We start from the raw sequence: 18,741 nt of genomic DNA on the forward strand, positions 1-18,741 counted from the left end.
GAAGACTCATCGCTCGATCATCACACATTTGTCTTGCGAAATAAAGACGATGCGATACAAAGCCGATAACTGTACTATCCATTACATATCGATTACTTCTTGTATAAATGCATTTGATAACTATTCCTCCTCTTATAAATTGACGATTTTTCTCTACGATCTCGATTTCAATTATGAACTAGGAAAGAATTAAGACCGCGATGAAATTAGCAAAGCCGCGACAAAGTAACACGGTGAATCATCGTTTCGCACCGTGTGATGGAAAAATAAGAATGATAAATTACACGGCTTTTAGTGATCAAAAGCGCAAATCGATTCTAATTAATTTTTATTACATCATCGGCGAAGTATACATCGCGCGATCTATCCTGTTAACTATTACGATATAAGGAAAAACAGAAGAGTAAAATTAACATTATCATCGAGTCGAAATTTTCTTCCTTTTAGACTTCAATGTTTAATCTAACATCTATTTTAATACTTTAAGCAGTCAGATCACACTATTTTGCCGAAAGTTCTTTTTTTAATCTTCTAAATGGAAAACTGTTTAATGCCTATCTGAGATAAAAAATAGAAGCTTAATATGCGATTCCTATATAAATAGAACTGATTAAAATCCTCCAGGATCTATAAAGGTAAAAAATATAAATTGAAAATAGGAGCAAAATTTCGACTCGGGATATCGGAAACTTAAAAAATTTCCGCATATTCACTACTATTATGAAAATTATTTTATCTCAAGATTGCTAAAGGATGCTTTACCATAGTATCTTAATGAGAAACAAAAATAACTGGAATAAACTTAATAAAACATCGCAAAAAAGTTTTGCGCACGCTCGATTCCAGCGTCTGTATTTCCCATCATCTCTCGATAAAGTCTCGTTGAGCGATTATGTGAGGAATTTAATGCTCCCCGCAATCTTTCTCGTGCGAGATGATCGTAAAAACAAAACGCAGAAATGGCGCGCGGCTTCGTACGGAGATAAAAATCTCGGATCGCGATTCGCCTTTAGCTCGCCGCGCGAATTGCTTGCACGCCTCATGAAGAAAAGCGATTCGTACAAATTCCGATGTCCCTAATGGTTACACGTGCCATGAACGGCGACCCGAGTAACGTTTTACTATACGATATTTCGCTCGTGCTATGTTAATAACGCGAAGAGATCGAAATCAAAGATTAGAAAAGTAACGAATATGTTTACATGCATACATACGTATACATTACCGTGATACTCCGCGCACAGAATACTTGTAATTATCCAATGACAAAAAAAATTGCTGGTGTTTATAGCCTACCATTTATATTTTGCGGAGAGGATAGTTTGTATATTGGTTGTCTCGCTTGTGCGCCGCGACTTGCTTCATTCGTGTTATTTTCAACTGTCAAATCATGCGAATTTTGACAGTTTGACAATTTGTGAAAGAAAAAGTTAAAGTTAGGAAAGAAAAGTTAAAAAAATTGGTAAATGCCCGTAAATAAAAGCGCGCGCCTGTGTTCTAGTGTAATAAAGATATCGTATGCAGTAACGCATTTGATACAGTACTATATTATTTATACAGAGAATATGTACGTACAAAAATCATCAATATCGTTTCGTATAAAATCAAACTAAGAGAAATATCCTTTGGGCATTATTACTGTAATTACTAGAAAGATTACAACAGAGAATTCTACCATTATGACAGAAGAAGACAGCTCGTAAACGTTATTTAAATAAGTAATCAAGTCACAAGAGAACCTCTCTCTTTCGTATGCAACTGCGATAATGTGCAGATAATTATATAATCGTTAACTTGGAGACTATGTTCGTTGAGTTTATGGAATACGAGAAATAGATCCTTTCTCTCTTTAGCCTTACACGAAGCGCAATCACGAATGCTAATACTATAAAAAAATTTATAATTTTTATAAATGCAAAAAACAATATTATAGAGAAAAATATAAGATTATTGTATCGATAAATAAAAAAATAAATAATTAAATAGAACTGAACGCGTAACATCTGCAGAAATATTTTTAAAACATCTTTATAATCGCGTACGATTTTTGTATAATTCAATTTTTGATTACGCGTATTTTTCATTTTACTTTATTATCTCGCAGAAATCCGACATGGTGGAAGAGACGGTCCGGTTTGGAACGCGGGTTAACGGTGATAGCCGTTTCCGGATTCCTCTTATGTGTCGCTTTGGCTGTGGCGCTCGGAATTTTGGCGTCCAACACGACGTGCAATACTACATCCAGACCTGGTAAGAGCATTCACTTTTACAACGACCCACAACACGAACCGCCTGGTGCATGCATGTTACAAGTGCAATGTTATTCGAGAAGCGTAGAAGTAAAACTCATATATATATAACCGTCTCCTTTCGAAATTTGTAGTAAAACATCACATACATATATGGCTTTGAATAAATTGCCTACATTTTTTATTCCAATATTGCATTATAAACGCTAAATGTTGGTTTTGTTGTACACTTTGGAATAGTGAAACATCGGAAATCGAACATAAATATCTTTATTATTTTTAATGAAATTAAATATTGAAAAAAAAAAAGAATAAGTAGAACATACAAAAAATTCAAATGATTTAAATGAAAAATTGAAATATATTTCTAATGTGCTAATTATTTAACGTAAATTAAATAAAATAATTTTACACGCGTTTCGTTTCTCGCGACTTGATCTCTAAAGTGTGACTACAATCTTAATACAATATCAAAGAGAAGATTGGATCTTGCATTACGAAAGCCTGTCATCGTATGACATTTCTACAAATGTGTACAGGATCAGGTCTATTCCGAAAATATACAACCATTTCTTCGATTTAAAAAAAAATGAGCCTCGTGTTTTCGATAGAAAACAAAAAAATATGATAACTTCTCATCTTCTTTCACATAATAAGACTTTCATAAGGTTCGAAAATTTTTCGAAGAAGATCTCAATTTATTTCTTTCAATCTAAGCCGCGTGTAATTTGTAAACCCGATCCTGCGCGTGCAACAACGAAGTATCATGCATTGGCATCCCAACAGATACGTTGGTCCCGTGTTGCGACGTTACTTAACATCGTCCAATTATATTAATCATTAAGGCTTGGAATGAAATTACTAGTGGCGAGCAAGTCATAATTCTCCGCGACATGGCAACGATAAACTTCTGCAATGGTTTATGCTTAGAGGCAGTAGAGGCGCAATAAAAAATTATTAGATACTGAATCTTATAAATCTTCCATGCAATAAATGTATCTTACGACACACGTTAAATGATTTAGGAATGACAATATTCTGATATCTTAGAAAAATTTCCCAACGATATAATTTTTTTAATGCATTTAAACAGCTAGAATTTTAATTCTATATTATCTTATTTTTGACAAATGACGGATTGTTTATTTTTGATCTAAAAATGTTATTATTATGCGGGAGAAGAGAGCGCGAAACGTATATGTATTGTATAATAAAACAGTTAAAGAGGCTGAACTTATTTTGGTGTGTTCAGGAAGATGTTAATGAAAATTTTAATGGTACTTAAATCATACGTGCTCTTAATCATTGGTTTAATTACTGTTAGACGTATCGTCGAGATCATTTGCCGATATGAACGTTCATCTGTACACATTTTTCTTCGATATCCAAAAGAGAGAAAGAGAGAGAGAGAGAGAGAGAGAGAGAGAGAGAGAGAGAGAGAGAGAAAGAGAAAGGTAGGACGTGTTTTTTTAATGACTCAATGCGACAAGCGGCGGTTACGTTTACGATCGAAACCGTTTGGTAACGGTATATGCTATAAAAAATTTTAACTGTGCGAAAATAAAGTACGCGGAATTGGATCGTTGTCGTAAATTGTATTTATAGATCGGCGTCTTTTACATGCGTCTTACTATCAAATGTGCTTTGTCAGCTCATTAAACGAAGGAAAAAGGTATATATATATATATATATATATATATATATATATATATATCGCAAAGTTATAAAAATTGTTGTTATTTGTTTATCAATATCTATATTTTATCTTGCCATTATTAACGGCAAGAAACAGTCAGATATATAAATTAAAAAGAGAAAGTTAATTTCGCAAGATTTGCGATAATGTTTTCAATGCAAGATTTTCATCGGAAAGACGAAACGCGTCTTAGAAAAGTTCGAGAGAAAATTACATTTCTTAAAAAAAAAAGCGACAATGCTCATGACATATAATTGGAAGTGACGTCAACGAAAAGACGGCTCTGATGAATTTTGATATTTCTATTGGGGCAAACATTGTTTTAAGGGTTACTCATCCGCCGCACGTGTTTACACTATGTATTTTAAAAAATCGACGGGATACGAAACTCAGCGTACATGATAGTTTGACGTTGAAATATTGCCTTTACGTGAACACTTAGCGATTACATACACAATCAGAGGAATAATAACAGGTGAAGCAGTGTGTGATGTTTACACGAACGCGTTCGAATCAAAAGAAAATCGCGATATAAAAATAGGATTTCTGCTGTCTATAAATATTTAATATTAATTAAAAAAAACAAATTTTACAAACTAATGTTTATAAATTGATATTTTGTTTATAAACGTTTTAAAGAAAAATTAAAAAAAGATCAAATAGATTATTTGTTATATAATCCGTGCTCCTGATTTACAAAAATAAAGAAATATATACAATACATATACTGTTTTGTAAAAATATTCTTTCAAATTTTTTTGAGAGAATTCTCGCACAATAAATTATATTTCGTAATAAATTATATTTTACTTTGTTATGTAATTGCTTATTATTTATGTAAAATTTTAATAAACGTAGTCGATCGAATTCTATCAATATAGAAAAAGTATATCCCTTTTTTTTTTTAATACATTGTGCTATTTTCCGGAAAACTCCACATTTTTGACAGACAATAAAACTGATAACCCAAGCACACATAAATGCACAGCAATTCATATTAATCGCTTGCGAGAAGAGAGATATTAAATTTTGCTCTGTATATAATTTAAGTTGTATGGCGGCTTATTGTATGTAACTCGATGCTTCACCCATCCATTAATTTGTTGCTATTACGCATTTTTTTCGCACCTGCAACCGTATCCGCATCCGCACGAGAACAGATCCTGTTAATACAGAGATGCTACCATCCACAGCCGAAGCGTTAAGCGGCTCGGAAACGTCGAGCAGCATCCATGTCATACAGAAAAGTCCGGAATGCGACGATATATGCTTAACACCTGGATGCGTTACCACAGGTTAGTGAAATATAGCGGAATTTAAATTTTCTCTGTTTATTTCGATCTAAATATTTATAGATTAGAATCATAAAATTATGGTATAATCATATGATATTATAGATTCTAGTACACCTTGTTTAAAAGATATATTAACGTATATTTAAACTGTCTGTTTGATACATTAATTAATTTTAATAAAAATAAAATAAAAATAAAAATGAAAGATTTATAGTAAATGTTTTATATTTTTCTCTCAACAAAGATTTTATAATTTTATTCGAATAAAATTTAAAAATGTTTATAAAAAGAAACAAATCATATAATCAACATTGAAATATTATATTCTTTGAATCTACGTTATAAGAGAGATGTTACGTATTTAAGAAAATATTCGATAATTTTTATATTTTTCTCTTTGATAATTGTTTATTTCATCTAATAATTAAAAGTTTTGCCGACAAATACGAAAATTATTTTTCACTCTATAAATTATTTATTGCTCAAAAATATTCCAATGAAACATAAACTTTGGACACATTTGGATATATTAAGATAAATCAATCTCGTCACACGAAGGCTAAAAATCTTTACCTAGTAATATTGAATCGTATTAATTTACGCATACCGTAGCCTCACATATACTGAAAAATATGGATCGCAACATGGAGCCGTGCGATGACTTTTACAAGTTCGCCTGCGGCGGCTTTCTCGATTCTAACATCATTCCCGATGACAAAACCAGCGTAAATGCGTTCTCCGTCATCGTCGATACCCTCTTGGAACAACTACGGACTAGTATCGAGGAGAAGAGTCCTCCAAACGAACCCAGACCATTTAGACTTGCCAAAGACTTCTACAAGGCTTGCATGAATCAAAGTAAGCAGTCGCGATATGACTTTTTTGCATAAATCACTAGACTTATAATGCACTTGTCTAATAAAATTCAAACTCGCGTATTTTCAAAAATAAGCGATAGTAAAATTACGAGTTTTGTAATATTTATCGATAGCTATTAATTAAGTAAAAAAAAAAGTTCTATTTCTCTCTCTCTCTCTCTCTCTTTTTTTTTTTTTTTTTTAATTTATTCGTTCTTCCAGCCGCTATCGAGGAGCGAGGCTTGCAACCATTGTTGAACAATCTCAGAAAACTCGGTGGCTGGCCAGTTCTAGATGCCGAGCGTTGGAATGACGGTGACTTTACTTGGAAGGATACCGTCTACAAATTTCGCAAATTGGGCTATTCCGTCGACTACTTCATCGATTTTGGCGTCAGTGTCGACTTGAAGAATAACTCGAGGCGCCTGATCGACGTAAGCATGTAACAATTTACAGCGAAAGGCGAGACTTAGAACAGCGCGTGGAACTATGCGAGGACCACAATTGTTCCAAGCTATATAGAATTTGTAGCAACAAGTCCGTGATCAATGCAAATTAATTATTTTCAGCTTGATCAAGCAGCTCTTGGTCTGTCGCGCGAATATTTGTCGAAAGGTTTCGACGAGAAAATCGTTCAGGCATATTATAAGTACATGGTGGATATTGCTGTGATCCTTGGAGCTGATCCAGATCGAGCCCGCAAAGAATTGAAGGAGTCACTTGAATTTGAAATCAAACTCGCGAATGTAAGTCACCTTCCAAGAATTTAAAATTATAAATATAGCCTTTTGATACAAAAATAAAATAAGATTGAGTAAATTCTTAAATTGTAATTCTTTTATTTGAATAAAATGAAAGATCCTTCGAGAAAATGCAAAATCTTCTGAATTAATTATTTTATGTACTAATGAGTATAAACGTAAATTAAGACTAATGTTGCGATATTAATCGATTAAATATATACTATACGCAGATCTCGCTGCCTAATGAAAAGCGACGCAATGTAACTCTTCTCTACAACCCCATGACTGTGAACGAGCTGTCTTCGGCTTACCCTAGCATACCATGGTGGGAATACTTCAATACAATCCTCGCGCCGCAAGCGCAACTAAATCGGGATGAAATAGTTATCGTGAACGTGCCCAGTTATCTAAAAGACTTTGAACAACTGATCAGCAAGACACCGAAGAGGGTGCAGGCGAATTATGTGTTTTGGAGGGCGGCCGCCGCGTCGGTCAGCTATTTAACGGACGATATCCGAAAGAGGCAGCTGAAATATACGCTAGAATTAAATGGTAAGACGGAGAGGGAACCGAGATGGAAAGAGTGCGTGGAAATTGTTTCTGGTAGTATGGCGATCAGCGTCGGTTCGATGTACGTGAGAAAATACTTTAAGGAGGATGCGAAAAAGACCGCTCTCGAAATGGTCGGCGATATTAGAGAGGAATTCACGAAGATCTTGAAGAAGGTGAGAAAATAAAAAAGCGAAAAATTCAATTTTTGCGATATCGCAACGCGGGAGATTAAAATCTTGGGATTGATACTTTCTTGACCTCTATTTATCTAGAAATTGAAATCTGGAAAATGAAAAAGTCTCTCTTTTAATTTTCTTTTATCTATAAATTAAAATTGCGGAAACACACACACACACACACACACACACACACACACACAAGAATCTTGGCACGCTTCTATTTATCAACGAATTAAAATATAGAGAAGAACTATTTTTATTTATATATTTTTTACTATTTAAGAAAAAAGAAACAATTCGTCAGAAATATTTTGACTTTGTAATTTTAATCCCTTTAGTAAATTGTTGACAAAATTGCACGCATTATTAGGTGGAATGGATGGATGAGAAAACCAGAGCAAACGCCTTAGAAAAAGCAGCTGACATGACATCACATATTGCTTATCCAGATGAGCTGCTGGATAATAGAAAGCTTGACGAGTTTTACGAGGGACTCGAATTAAATTCCAGTGATTATTTAGGAAGCATTTTAAACTTGACTATCTTCGGAACAAATTTTTCATTCGGTAGATTGAGAAAGCCAGTGAACAAAACAGAATGGATCACTCATGGAAGGCCGGCTGTTGTTAATGCATTCTATTCATCAATCGAGAATAGTATTCGTAAGTATTTAAATATAAGCAATTTTACGCGCAAATTCATATCAATAAATAAATATTAAATATATGTATATCTCTTTAATAATAATGTGTATAAATTTAGGAAAGATTTTTTACAACGAAAGTAAAAAAGAAATTAATTTAAACAATAATTGAAGAAGTATATTTACCTCTGATCTTGTCATTCACAATGCCAATAATTTTTTCAAAATCCCATTTCAATAAGACCAAATTTAAAATTTTTAAACTTCCAAAAATGCAATCTTTTTTATTACATTTTATATTTATATTCTTGAATAAAAAATAAAAAATTTCCATTATACGCAAAACATTATATGAAACTATTCAATTAAAATATAAAAATACTTTTTATTTAAGAACCTAGTAGAAAAATTTAATGTATATAAAATTACGTACAAATTAATATTGCAATCATTATTTTATTGCCGAGTGTCAAATAATTTTCTCGCAATTTTTTTTCCTAGAATTCCCCGCAGGTATCTTACAAGGCACATTCTTCAGTAATGATCGACCGCGTTACATGAACTACGGCGCTATCGGCTTTGTCATTGGCCATGAGATTACCCACGGCTTCGACGATCAAGGCAGACAGTTCAATAAGGAAGGTAATCTCGTAGATTGGTGGGAACCGGAGACAAAGGAACACTATCTTAAAAGAGCCGAATGTATAATTTATCAGTATGGAAATTATACTGTGAAAGACGTCGGAATGAACGTAAGGCGAATATTACATGTTCACATTTCTACATTTATATGCTTAATTATATTTTTCTTTTAAAATTCTATATTTTTTCTATGTATACTTCTATATATTCTGTATTCTATATTTTTGATGCAGAAATATAATCCGCGAAGTGATATGGATAAAATATAAGAGAGATTCATATTTGTGTTATATAAATTTTTTTGCACGTCGTTTTTGTTTCTTTAATGAAATATTCTCTGATGATACTGGATGCAATTGTCATAACATCCTATATTATTTTATTGGCTGCTATTTCCGCCGCACTTGCTATATAAACAAATGCTATCACCGCAAGAATAATTACAATTCGAGTTAATTTTTATTCATTGCATGTCGCAATACACCGTGTAAATGTTGCTAATAGAAAATTTATGTGCGGTAAAAGCGACGGTGATCAATGAACTTTTTCATCGGAATCATTTTCGAGTAAAATATTTAATACTCATATAAAGTAACTTTTTCTATATGCACAGAATTAAAAAAAATAATTATCTACACAAGCATATAGTGAGTCATAAAAAAATATAGTGTCTCTGTCATATTTTTGTCGCAATTCTACACAATTTAATTATCAGTACGATTGATCAATTATTCATTCCATTCGTCATTATAAATAAAACATGATAAATAAGAGATAAAGACGTATCTATAATTTTTTATATATACGCGAGAATAAATTTACGATTTAAATTAACATTTAAAATGCAATTATAAAAATATTTTATATTATAATATTGCCTAGAAAAAAAAAACTTGATTATATAATCCCATTTCAAAACCTATTTTATACTTTTGCAGTTAAACGGAATAAATACCCAAGGTGAGAACATTGCCGATAACGGCGGTATAAAAGAGGCATATTACGCGTACAAGGAATGGGTAAAACGAAACAAACCGGAACAAAGATTACCAGGTCTGCCTTACAGCCCGGAACAGATGTTTTGGATAAGTGCCGCTAACAGTTGGTGCAGCAAATATCGTCCGGAAGCGATGAAGCTGCGTATCACGACGGGATTTCACAGCCCCGGCGAGTTCCGCGTACAGGGACCATTGTCAAACATGGAGGAATTCTCGCGCGACTTTAATTGTCCGGTCGGCTCTAAAATGAATCCCGAAAAGAAGTGCGCCGTATGGTAGATCTCACAGATGTCGGCAAGAAATGATTGGTTACGTTGTAACATGCAAAGATCTAACAAGACATTCTCCATGATAAAATCCATGGAGACCATAATGCAACCTGCGTTTTTAAATGCGCAGCATAGATATTATAAATCGTTTTTGGTAAACAATTTTTATAATAAGTAAGAAATACGTGTCACGATACGCGTATGTAAATAGAGAGAAAATGGAATATATAATGATGGATTTAAGAGTTAATTAGTTCTACTTGTATGAAGCTATATTCATCTAACTGTCTTTGATGTATAAGGCATAAGATTTCTGTGTTACAACGTTAATGTCAAAAATTTTTAATTGTTTCATATAATGGAGTAACTCGCACAGCATTAAGCTAAATTGTCAAACATATCTCATTCTTTTATTTTTTTGTTGAGAATTTTTATAGTTTGTATGTCGTAAAAAAATATTGGCAGCTCCATTAAGGAAACGTTTTTTATCCGTTTTTTATCGTTGGCAAACTTTTTCAAGTCTTGCTTCCTATATGAAATTTTTAAGTATTCTGTTAAGACAAGAATGAATAATAATAGTATACATTACCATATATACAATATGATCCGTAAAATCAATATTGGGAAAGATTTAAGAATATTTCTTGATAAATTTGTTATACATTTTTTATGAGAATTTTAATAGGACACAGATCATTTTTCATAACTATTTTACGTTGAGTATTATTTAGTAGTATTATCGAGTATAACAATTATAAAGAAACTGCAAATTAGTAAATGTACGTTTGCGAAAAAGAGCGCTTTTTCCCTAGAAATAATACGATTTCTGATATGTTAAAGTTCTAGTTACATTATAGTCTTCAAATATTCATATAGATTCAAATACAGCACATCGAATATTTCTTCTCTGAGATTTTGCGGATGAAAGAGTGCCAAAACAATCATTTCTTAAATCTTTGACGATATTTTTCGCAAAAATTAGATGTGCTAGTCAAATTAGAAAGCAAATAAAATTATAGAAAATGGATTATTTTTTAATTAATACACTCGTGAATTTATAAGAAATATTTTACTAAGTTAAATATATAAATCACACTTCTCCTATCAGTGAGTAAATATCCAATGAGCTCTGTTCTTCCTTCAAAAAATTCATTTTTTTAGGAAACACTCATTTATATATATAGGAAAGACACCAAAAAAGACACCGACATACTATTTTTGATCTCTAGTTCTCAGCCGAAAGTTTAAAATAAAAATTTATATTCACAAAAATTTACTAACTTAAAAATAACTTTTCAGATTTCTTATAATTTTTTAAATATTATTTAAAATTTTTAGCAAATAATTCTTTTTAGGTACAAATGGAAATTAAAGCCTGAAAAATTGATTTCCAAAATCGATATAGTTTATAAAAATTATAAAAATATGACAAACATTATGCAAATAAAACACAAATAATAAACATGTAAAATGATGTAACATCATGAAAAAAATACTTTGCTATTATTGCTATTTAAATTATAAAATTCGCTAAAAAATACATTCGCTAAAAATCTTTTAAACCTCAAAAATTGGTTAAAAGAGCCAAATTAATATAGATATATAAATTTATAAACTATAGACTTGTGATGATTAGTAAATTAAATAAACGGCTCAAGCCTATATTAGCTCTAGGATAAAGGAGCAGCATTTAATTACTGAGAAATATGTCGTCTCAAATCTGTATCAATTGGTATCTTTCTTTTACCTAAACAAGAAAATGTAGAAAAAAATTTTTTATCAGAAATAAATTGGAATCTTCAAGAGATTAAATGCGCTTTAGCGCTATTCGACCTCTTAAATAAGTTTTATTATAGTTTTATTATTATACAAATTAATTTTCCAAAACAGATTAAACATAATTAAAAATTAAGATCAAATTTCTTCTCTCTTTTATCCTTAAAATATAATTTGCAGAGATATTTTACATTACAGTGCAAAATAACAAAATTTATATAATGTCATTTTTAAATTATTAAATACACAAATATTGTTACTATTATATTCCTGATTTTCTACTAGCCACATTTGTATATTATATATATTATATATATTTGTTGTATCGGCGTTGTAATTAAATTTCGATAATTTAATGCGAAAAGTTTTACTGTTTGTTTAGACACATTTGAGTAACTATTAATCATAGAATTATCGTTTCAAAGTACTTAGAGCAACCTATAAATAAGTATTAATCGTAGATATGTAACTGCAATCGTTGAAATTTTCAATCGCGATTGCTTTTCAGCATATTACTTTTTGCATCCGTATGCATTGCATATATAGTATTTTTATTTGCGTTACATCCTGTCTATCTTAGATGTATTTCCAAATTTCAGATATTTATAACGATGGTTAATTTAAGTCATCGAGTACAATAAGTTTAAGTAAAAGAAATATGAGATATATCTTATAAGATATTTGTTGAATATATGTAAAAGTTTAATACAAAAATACTTTGTGTAAATATCAAACTGTATTTTACGCACTTTTCAAAAAAATATCCGTATTATTATTTTTTCCGGAATATACTGTTAATGAAATTTTACGCAAGCAATTTTTTACTTGTCCGCGCACAACGCAAAGATGAAAATATAAACAAACATTTAACGCGCTATCACTTACCTTAACTGATATATTGAAATAACCATCCGATCTCCAATGGTCCTGCCTGAGTCTACATGATGCATATTAAACAACGAGACAATAATTTACGACACTTCGATTATTCGATCCTTTCGTAGTTTGTACTTTTCAACAAAGATTACTTGCTGCTAATGTCCAACTTACGACGATATAAATTGCACTATAATTGCGAAGATTCTCAAAAATGTCGCACGCTTCTAGTTAACCGATCACTGAATTCTCGACACTGCTTTTATATTTTTAAACGTAAACAGACGCGGCGACAACTTCGCGCCGATGTTCGAATTTTTACAGAACGGATTATATTGAAGAAGGCGTTAATGGGTGCGTTCAGGAGACACAACCGTTGAGTAGCAATCGAACGTGATTGGTTCTTACTTCTAGAACCAACAAATCAACGTCGAGTGTTGACAAGACGATGCTCAACAGTTGTTTCCTGAACGCGCCCAATAATACCCTCACTTTTAAATGCGACATTTTTCGTTCGGACATATCGTGTCTAGATATATTTACACATCGTGACTGTTGGTTCGAAGAGAATTAGCAATGTTCGGAACAAACAGAAGATAAAAATAATTATTATATTATATTCCTCATATTTAGTCTTAATTGATCAGATACTTGTCTAACTATTCGTTACTAAATTGCTAATTCATCTAAGAACCGACGATCATGAAATGCGCGAATGTAAACACGATGCGATTGATTCGAAAAGTGAAAGGCATTATTAACGTCTACTACATATTATAAATATAATACTAAATATATATATATACTGTCTTTAAAAAATTGCTCACCATCGCATTTATTGTTGCATCGTCCTTCGAAACTATATTCGATACTCCGATTATCGCTTTACACGTCGTAAACGGATTTTTAAACGGGTAATAAAAAAACTCGGCGACAACTTTGCGTTAATCTATGAATTGCCACGAAACCTGTAAAAAGAGCAGAATTCATTATAATAATACCTTTAGTGACAGATTAAATATATAGTTTTAGTATTATCGATATAATATTACCGACGACGAGATATCTTATTGAGAATATACCTTGTTTTATAAGATGTGTGATTTTATAAGATGTGCAATGCGTGAAACACACGGAGAATCATTTAAACGACGCAATGTTAAAGATGATAACCGCGCATGCGCGGCCTGCATGTGCACAACTTTGCTCCGCGCGTATTGAGATATTATTGGAAACTCGTAAATAAATTTTCTCTCTCATATCGATATACAATTATTCTTAAAATTACCAATATTACACGATAACACTTTATTGAATGTGTCACTGGGTACGTACCTTTTTATAAGTGTAACGCCTTTTTGATACAAATCGCGGAGAGAAACGCGAACGACGGTTTCAAACGGCGCAAGACGCAACGCTAAAGATGACGGCCGCGCATGCGCGGTATCGATCATATGTAACCAGAGAGAAGCCTCACGGATGCCAATTCCTTAAGCCCGTATCAGACTACGCATTGAAGATTGAGATTCAAGATTCAAATTTGACCAATCAAGACAAAGAAATTTTAATCTAATCCTTTTTGTTCTAATTAGTCAAATTCCAATCTTTCATTTTCAATGCGTAGTCTGATATGGGCTTAATGGAGATTCGAACCCTGCTTTTAGCGGTGATTCGAATCACGTATTGTTCTAATATACGAGATCTGTTCTTTATAGTTGAATTGGCTGCACTTATTCAGAGTTCATCTTTTTCTCTTCACATTAGAAAAAGAAAGATAAGCTCTGAACTAGTGCAGCCAGTTCAGCTTATAAAGAACAGACCCAATATATTAATGTGACGCATGCGCGCGCGGCTCGGATTGCATCTGTCATCATGGCGCAACAGAGCGCGCGTGAAGCGATATTTATGCGGGGCGTATACGGACGTGTAGTTGCGCAAAATTAACGTGTTTTGGCTTCGCCCGAGAGCGAAACGGGGAGACTGTATTGTGCCAGCATGGACAAGCAGTCGTACAAATTGAGCAGCGTGCTGCTAGGTCATACCGGGGATGTAAGAGCGGTGGCGACCTTCGCCGACGGTACCGTCGTCTCGGTTTCCCGGGACAAGACCGCGCGCGTATGGAAACCGACCGGGTTGGTATTCTCGGAGTAAGCTCGTGTAGAGTCTCCCTCATATACGAGAATTCGTAACGTTGTTGAGAGTTTCTCAATCTATTGGCTTCAATTTTCTTAATGTCATCACGTAGCTACGAGAGAGATACGTTTTCTTCTCTGCATATGCAAGGTTACATCTAAATATTGCTAATTTTCTTTCGAAATGGAAGTTATTTAGATTTATTTTGAGTCTGTAATTATTTTATAATAAAAGTTGGCTTTAAACAAAATCAGTTTTATACTTGTCGATAAGATGTAATGCATATCACTCTCGTAGAGCGTGATTCGCAACTGATATTGGAAATTATTTTTTATCAATATATTTGAACTGTGTGTAGATTATTGGTCAGATAATAGAACTATTGCAAATATATCTAAATACTATATTAAATATATAACATCAGAATTTTACAGGAAGGATAATGAATATGAACAGAGCGCAATATTGACGGGTCACTCTAATTTTGTCAGTTCAGTTTGCGTTATAAATCCGTCAGAAAGGAATCCCAAAGGTTATATCATTACTGGCAGTAATGACAGTACCATATGTGTCTATATGGCAGATCAAACAATACCTGTGCATACATTAATGGCACATCAGAATACTGTGTGTAATTTAAGGACTGGGAAGAAGGACAATACGTTTCTTTCAAGTTCTTGGGATCTCACTGCTAAGTTATGGGATATAGGAGATTTAAATAAACCGCAATTGAATCTCACAGGTCATACCGCCGCGGTATGGTGCGTGGCAGATTTGTCGAGTGGCAATATAGTGACTGGATCGGCCGATAAATTGGTAATAGTGTGGGCAAGAGATGGTTCGATACAACATAAATTAACAGGACACGCAGACTGCATTCGTGACATAGTTGATATAAAAGAGGACGAATTCCTAACTTGCGCCAATGATGCTACTATAAGGCACTGGAACGCAAAACTTGGAACCTGTTTAGGCACTTATTGCGGGCACGAGAATTATATCTATAGCATAGCAGCCATTCCGAATGGCACATATGTTTATTCGTCTGGAGAAGACAGAACTATCAGAGTATGGTACAACGCAGAATTGAATCAAACCATTGTTCTGCCGACGCAATCGATATGGTGTATTGAATTGTTTTCAAATGGTGACATAGTCGCCGGAAGTTCCGACGGTGCCGTTAGGATATTCTCGTCCGATCCCGAACGATACGCGAATTCGGAGACATTGCAAGCGTTTGAGAAGGAAGTGGCAAATACCACTCTGAATGCAGAGCAAGTAATCGGAGATATTAACATAAAAGAGTTAGTGTTTTTTTTTTTTTTTTTTAAAGATAAAGTAAGAATCTTTCTACTCGTACGTTGTTACATTAATTTTAATTTTGTGAATAGTTTACCAGACTCAAAAGTTCTTCTACAACCTGGCCAACGAGATGGTCAAACAAAGATTGTAAATGAAGGGGATGCGGTTAGAGCGTATAGTTGGTCGCAAAGTGAACAACGGTGGATAAAGATTGGCGATGTGATGGGAGCATCCGGCAGTACCGCGGCTACATCCGGAAAGCAACTCTATAATGGCATAGAATATGATTATGTTTTTTCGGTTGATATACAAGACGGCGTGCCACCTTTGAAACTTCCATATAACAAAGGTGAAGATCCCTGGCATGTTGCACAAAAGTTCCTTCATGACAATAATCTCAGTCAATTATTTTTAGATCAGGTATGTATCTTGGAGAGTACTATTTTTATTTATTATACAATATTGTTTATACAATGAATGATAAATGTAATCTCTTTTGGCGTGTCTCTTGTTATTGCTTTATTTAAAAGATGATTGGAAAATCATAAATCTGAATAGAAAGTGCGAGGTGAAATTATTTGTATACTTCGCTTCAGGTTGCAAATTTTATAGTAAAGAATTCTGAGCCAGCTCCAATTTTGTCTACTGGATCTCAATATGTAGATCCTTTTACAGGAGGAAACAGATATGTTCCTGAATCAGGAACATCGTCCAGTACGTCCGATGTTACTGTGCAATCTTCGATGTTTAGTTCTTCCAACACGTCTGCATCACCTTCCTATATACCTCACTTGAGGTATTTAAAGTTAGAACAAGCAAATATGTCTGCCATTTTCGGTAATTAAGTTTAAGATAATTAGACATAACATAGAATATACAATTGTATCTCATTCTGTGTTTGTATTGTAGAAAAATTAAATGAATTAAACGTTAAACAAGAAAGTATGTATAAAATACCAGAGGAGAAACTAGACGCGATAGGAAAACTCGTAGGCGGTCAAGTGTCCGAAGAAGTTAAGGCCAGCGCTATCAGTGCACTAAAGAATCTTCTAGATTGGCCAAACGATACAGTGTTCCCAGCGCTAGATATAGCGAGACTCGCTGTGCTTCACAAGGAAATAAACGATCAATTGTGTACAGAGGAACTGTTGCCAGTCATAGAAAGGCATATCAAACCTGATGCAACTCCGTCGAATCAAATGCTCACCTTCCGACTAATAGCCAATATGTTTCAACACGAAAAGGGAGAGAAACTTTGTCTCGATCATCGGGATGAAATATTGAAGTCTCTGCTGGATCTGCAATCTTTTGGAAATAAAAATAATCAAGTACGTCATGTTAAACAAGTATTAAAATAATGATCAAAAACAAAAAAAAACACTTATAAAAGTCTAAATTGCATGATTGAAAGTCTAAATTGATAATTATTCAAATAATCGTAAATGTAATTCATTGCTCTTTCATACAAACTAATCTCTTACGATATAAGATGCAAATAGCGTAAGAGCTGTAAACAAAATATTTTTTAGGTCGCAATATCGACGTACATCTTAAATCTGATCGTAGCATTAAATAAGTATAATGATATGCCTGCTAGAACGAGAGCGCTAAATGTATTATTTGCCGTGTTATCCCGTTTGAATGAGCCTGAAGCAATATTCAGAGCTTTAGTTGGACTGGGAACGCTATTAGCTGCTACACCAGATCCTAGTGATCGTAACGAACTAATTAGCGCTGTGCGACAATCAGAAACTGCTTTGAACGTTCTTAGAACTCTGTCGGAAAGCGGGACCGATATCAGTACGACAAACAAATTGGTGAACTGTTCCAAACAAATTATCGATTTGATTATTTAATGCGCTTACGAATGGTTGGAATACGCTATTTATACAACTGTTACGAAAATAAGCTTTATTAAACGGAAGAAGAAATTGAAAAGATTATATAATAATTAATGCAAATAATTACTACAAAATAAAAAAAAGATTTAAGATGCACCAATATATAACTTTGGTAAACGCAATTAAAAATGCGAAGTAAAAGTAAAAGTTCGTGCACATATATGCATGTTTTGTAGTTTGATTATTCAATCCATAAAATATAGTAAAAAAAAAATAAAAATACATTTTTTCATATGATTAACACACATTTAATTATTTAAATATATACTGTGCCCTTCCATGTAATTGCAGAATGTACTTGAAAAAGATACGTTTACTGATTCATAATAATTAACACGAGACACACAATTATATTTCATGTTCCTTTAAATAAAATATAAAAAAAATATAAAAATGTATTTAAATATATATTATACGCGATTTTTAAGATTGCTCTACATATATTTCTAAACGTCTTTTTAGAAAAACTAAGGCAATTTATTGGCTAAACTTATGCAATTAAAATTGTAAATGATATATTAACAATTTATTTATCTTTAATTTGTTATAATTGATAAAACAACACTTTTTATAGATATTGGTTCAATGTATATGTTGACTGTTCAGTACTCTGCGTTGATACCACTGCTT

At 32.9% G+C, this 18,741-nt stretch overlaps 2 protein-coding genes across 5 annotated transcripts in view; both read left to right on the forward strand.

The window, feature by feature from the left end:
* Nep2 (Neprilysin 2) overlaps positions 1-12,537 on the forward strand; it is a 42,739-nt gene extending 30,202 nt beyond the window's left edge. Inside the window, exons 2-10 of one of the 3 annotated variants that reach the window (XM_070305854.1) lie at positions 2,105-2,250; positions 5,106-5,240; positions 5,853-6,098; positions 6,320-6,531; positions 6,667-6,843; positions 7,071-7,565; positions 7,942-8,233; positions 8,716-8,966; positions 9,795-12,536. In XM_070305854.1, coding sequence (XP_070161955.1) covers positions 5,123-5,240; positions 5,853-6,098; positions 6,320-6,531; positions 6,667-6,843; positions 7,071-7,565; positions 7,942-8,233; positions 8,716-8,966; positions 9,795-10,133 — 2,130 coding nt within the window. In that variant the 5' untranslated portion in view covers positions 2,105-2,250; positions 5,106-5,122 and the 3' untranslated portion in view covers positions 10,134-12,536. Of the gene's footprint in view, positions 1-2,104; positions 2,251-5,105; positions 5,241-5,852; positions 6,099-6,319; positions 6,532-6,666; positions 6,844-7,070; positions 7,566-7,941; positions 8,234-8,715; positions 8,967-9,794 lie in introns of all 3 variants that reach the window. The other 2 variants (XM_070305851.1, XM_070305853.1) reach the window with 2 other exon arrangements.
* A 2,110-nt stretch (positions 12,538-14,647) lies between these two features.
* On the forward strand, positions 14,648-18,420 carry Plap (phospholipase A2 activator protein). Of its 2 annotated transcripts, none has more exons than XM_070306139.1 (6): positions 14,648-14,907; positions 15,343-16,182; positions 16,300-16,630; positions 16,807-17,047; positions 17,120-17,538; positions 17,740-18,420. In XM_070306139.1, the coding sequence occupies exons 1-6, from the start codon at positions 14,771-14,773 to the stop codon at positions 18,064-18,066; spliced, it is 2,295 nt and encodes a 764-aa protein (XP_070162240.1). In that variant the 5' UTR covers positions 14,648-14,770; the 3' UTR covers positions 18,067-18,420. The 2 variants fall into 2 exon arrangements, with proteins under 2 accessions (XP_070162240.1, XP_070162239.1); XM_070306138.1 differs by having other exon boundaries at positions 15,343-16,212; positions 17,740-18,415.
* Positions 18,421-18,741: the final 321 nt, after the last annotated feature.

This window comes from Polyergus mexicanus, unplaced genomic scaffold (assembly GCF_030449975.1).
Source record: "Polyergus mexicanus isolate NDT 795.1 unplaced genomic scaffold, iyPolMexi1.0 SCAF_13, whole genome shotgun sequence".
NCBI lineage: Eukaryota > Metazoa > Arthropoda > Insecta > Hymenoptera > Formicidae > Polyergus > Polyergus mexicanus.

Bases quoted from the DNA above. Each gene is read 5' to 3' on its own strand.
- Plap (XM_070306138.1), top strand. From the start codon at position 14,771: ATGGACAAGCAGTCGTACAAATTGAGCAGCGTGCTGCTAGGTCATACC. The intron at 16,213-16,299 runs GTTAGTGTTTTT...TTTTGTGAATAG, and splicing joins GGAGATATTAACATAAAAGA to TTTACCAGACTCAAAAGTTC. The intron at 17,048-17,119 runs GTAATTAAGTTT...TTTGTATTGTAG, and splicing joins AAATATGTCTGCCATTTTCG to AAAAATTAAATGAATTAAAC.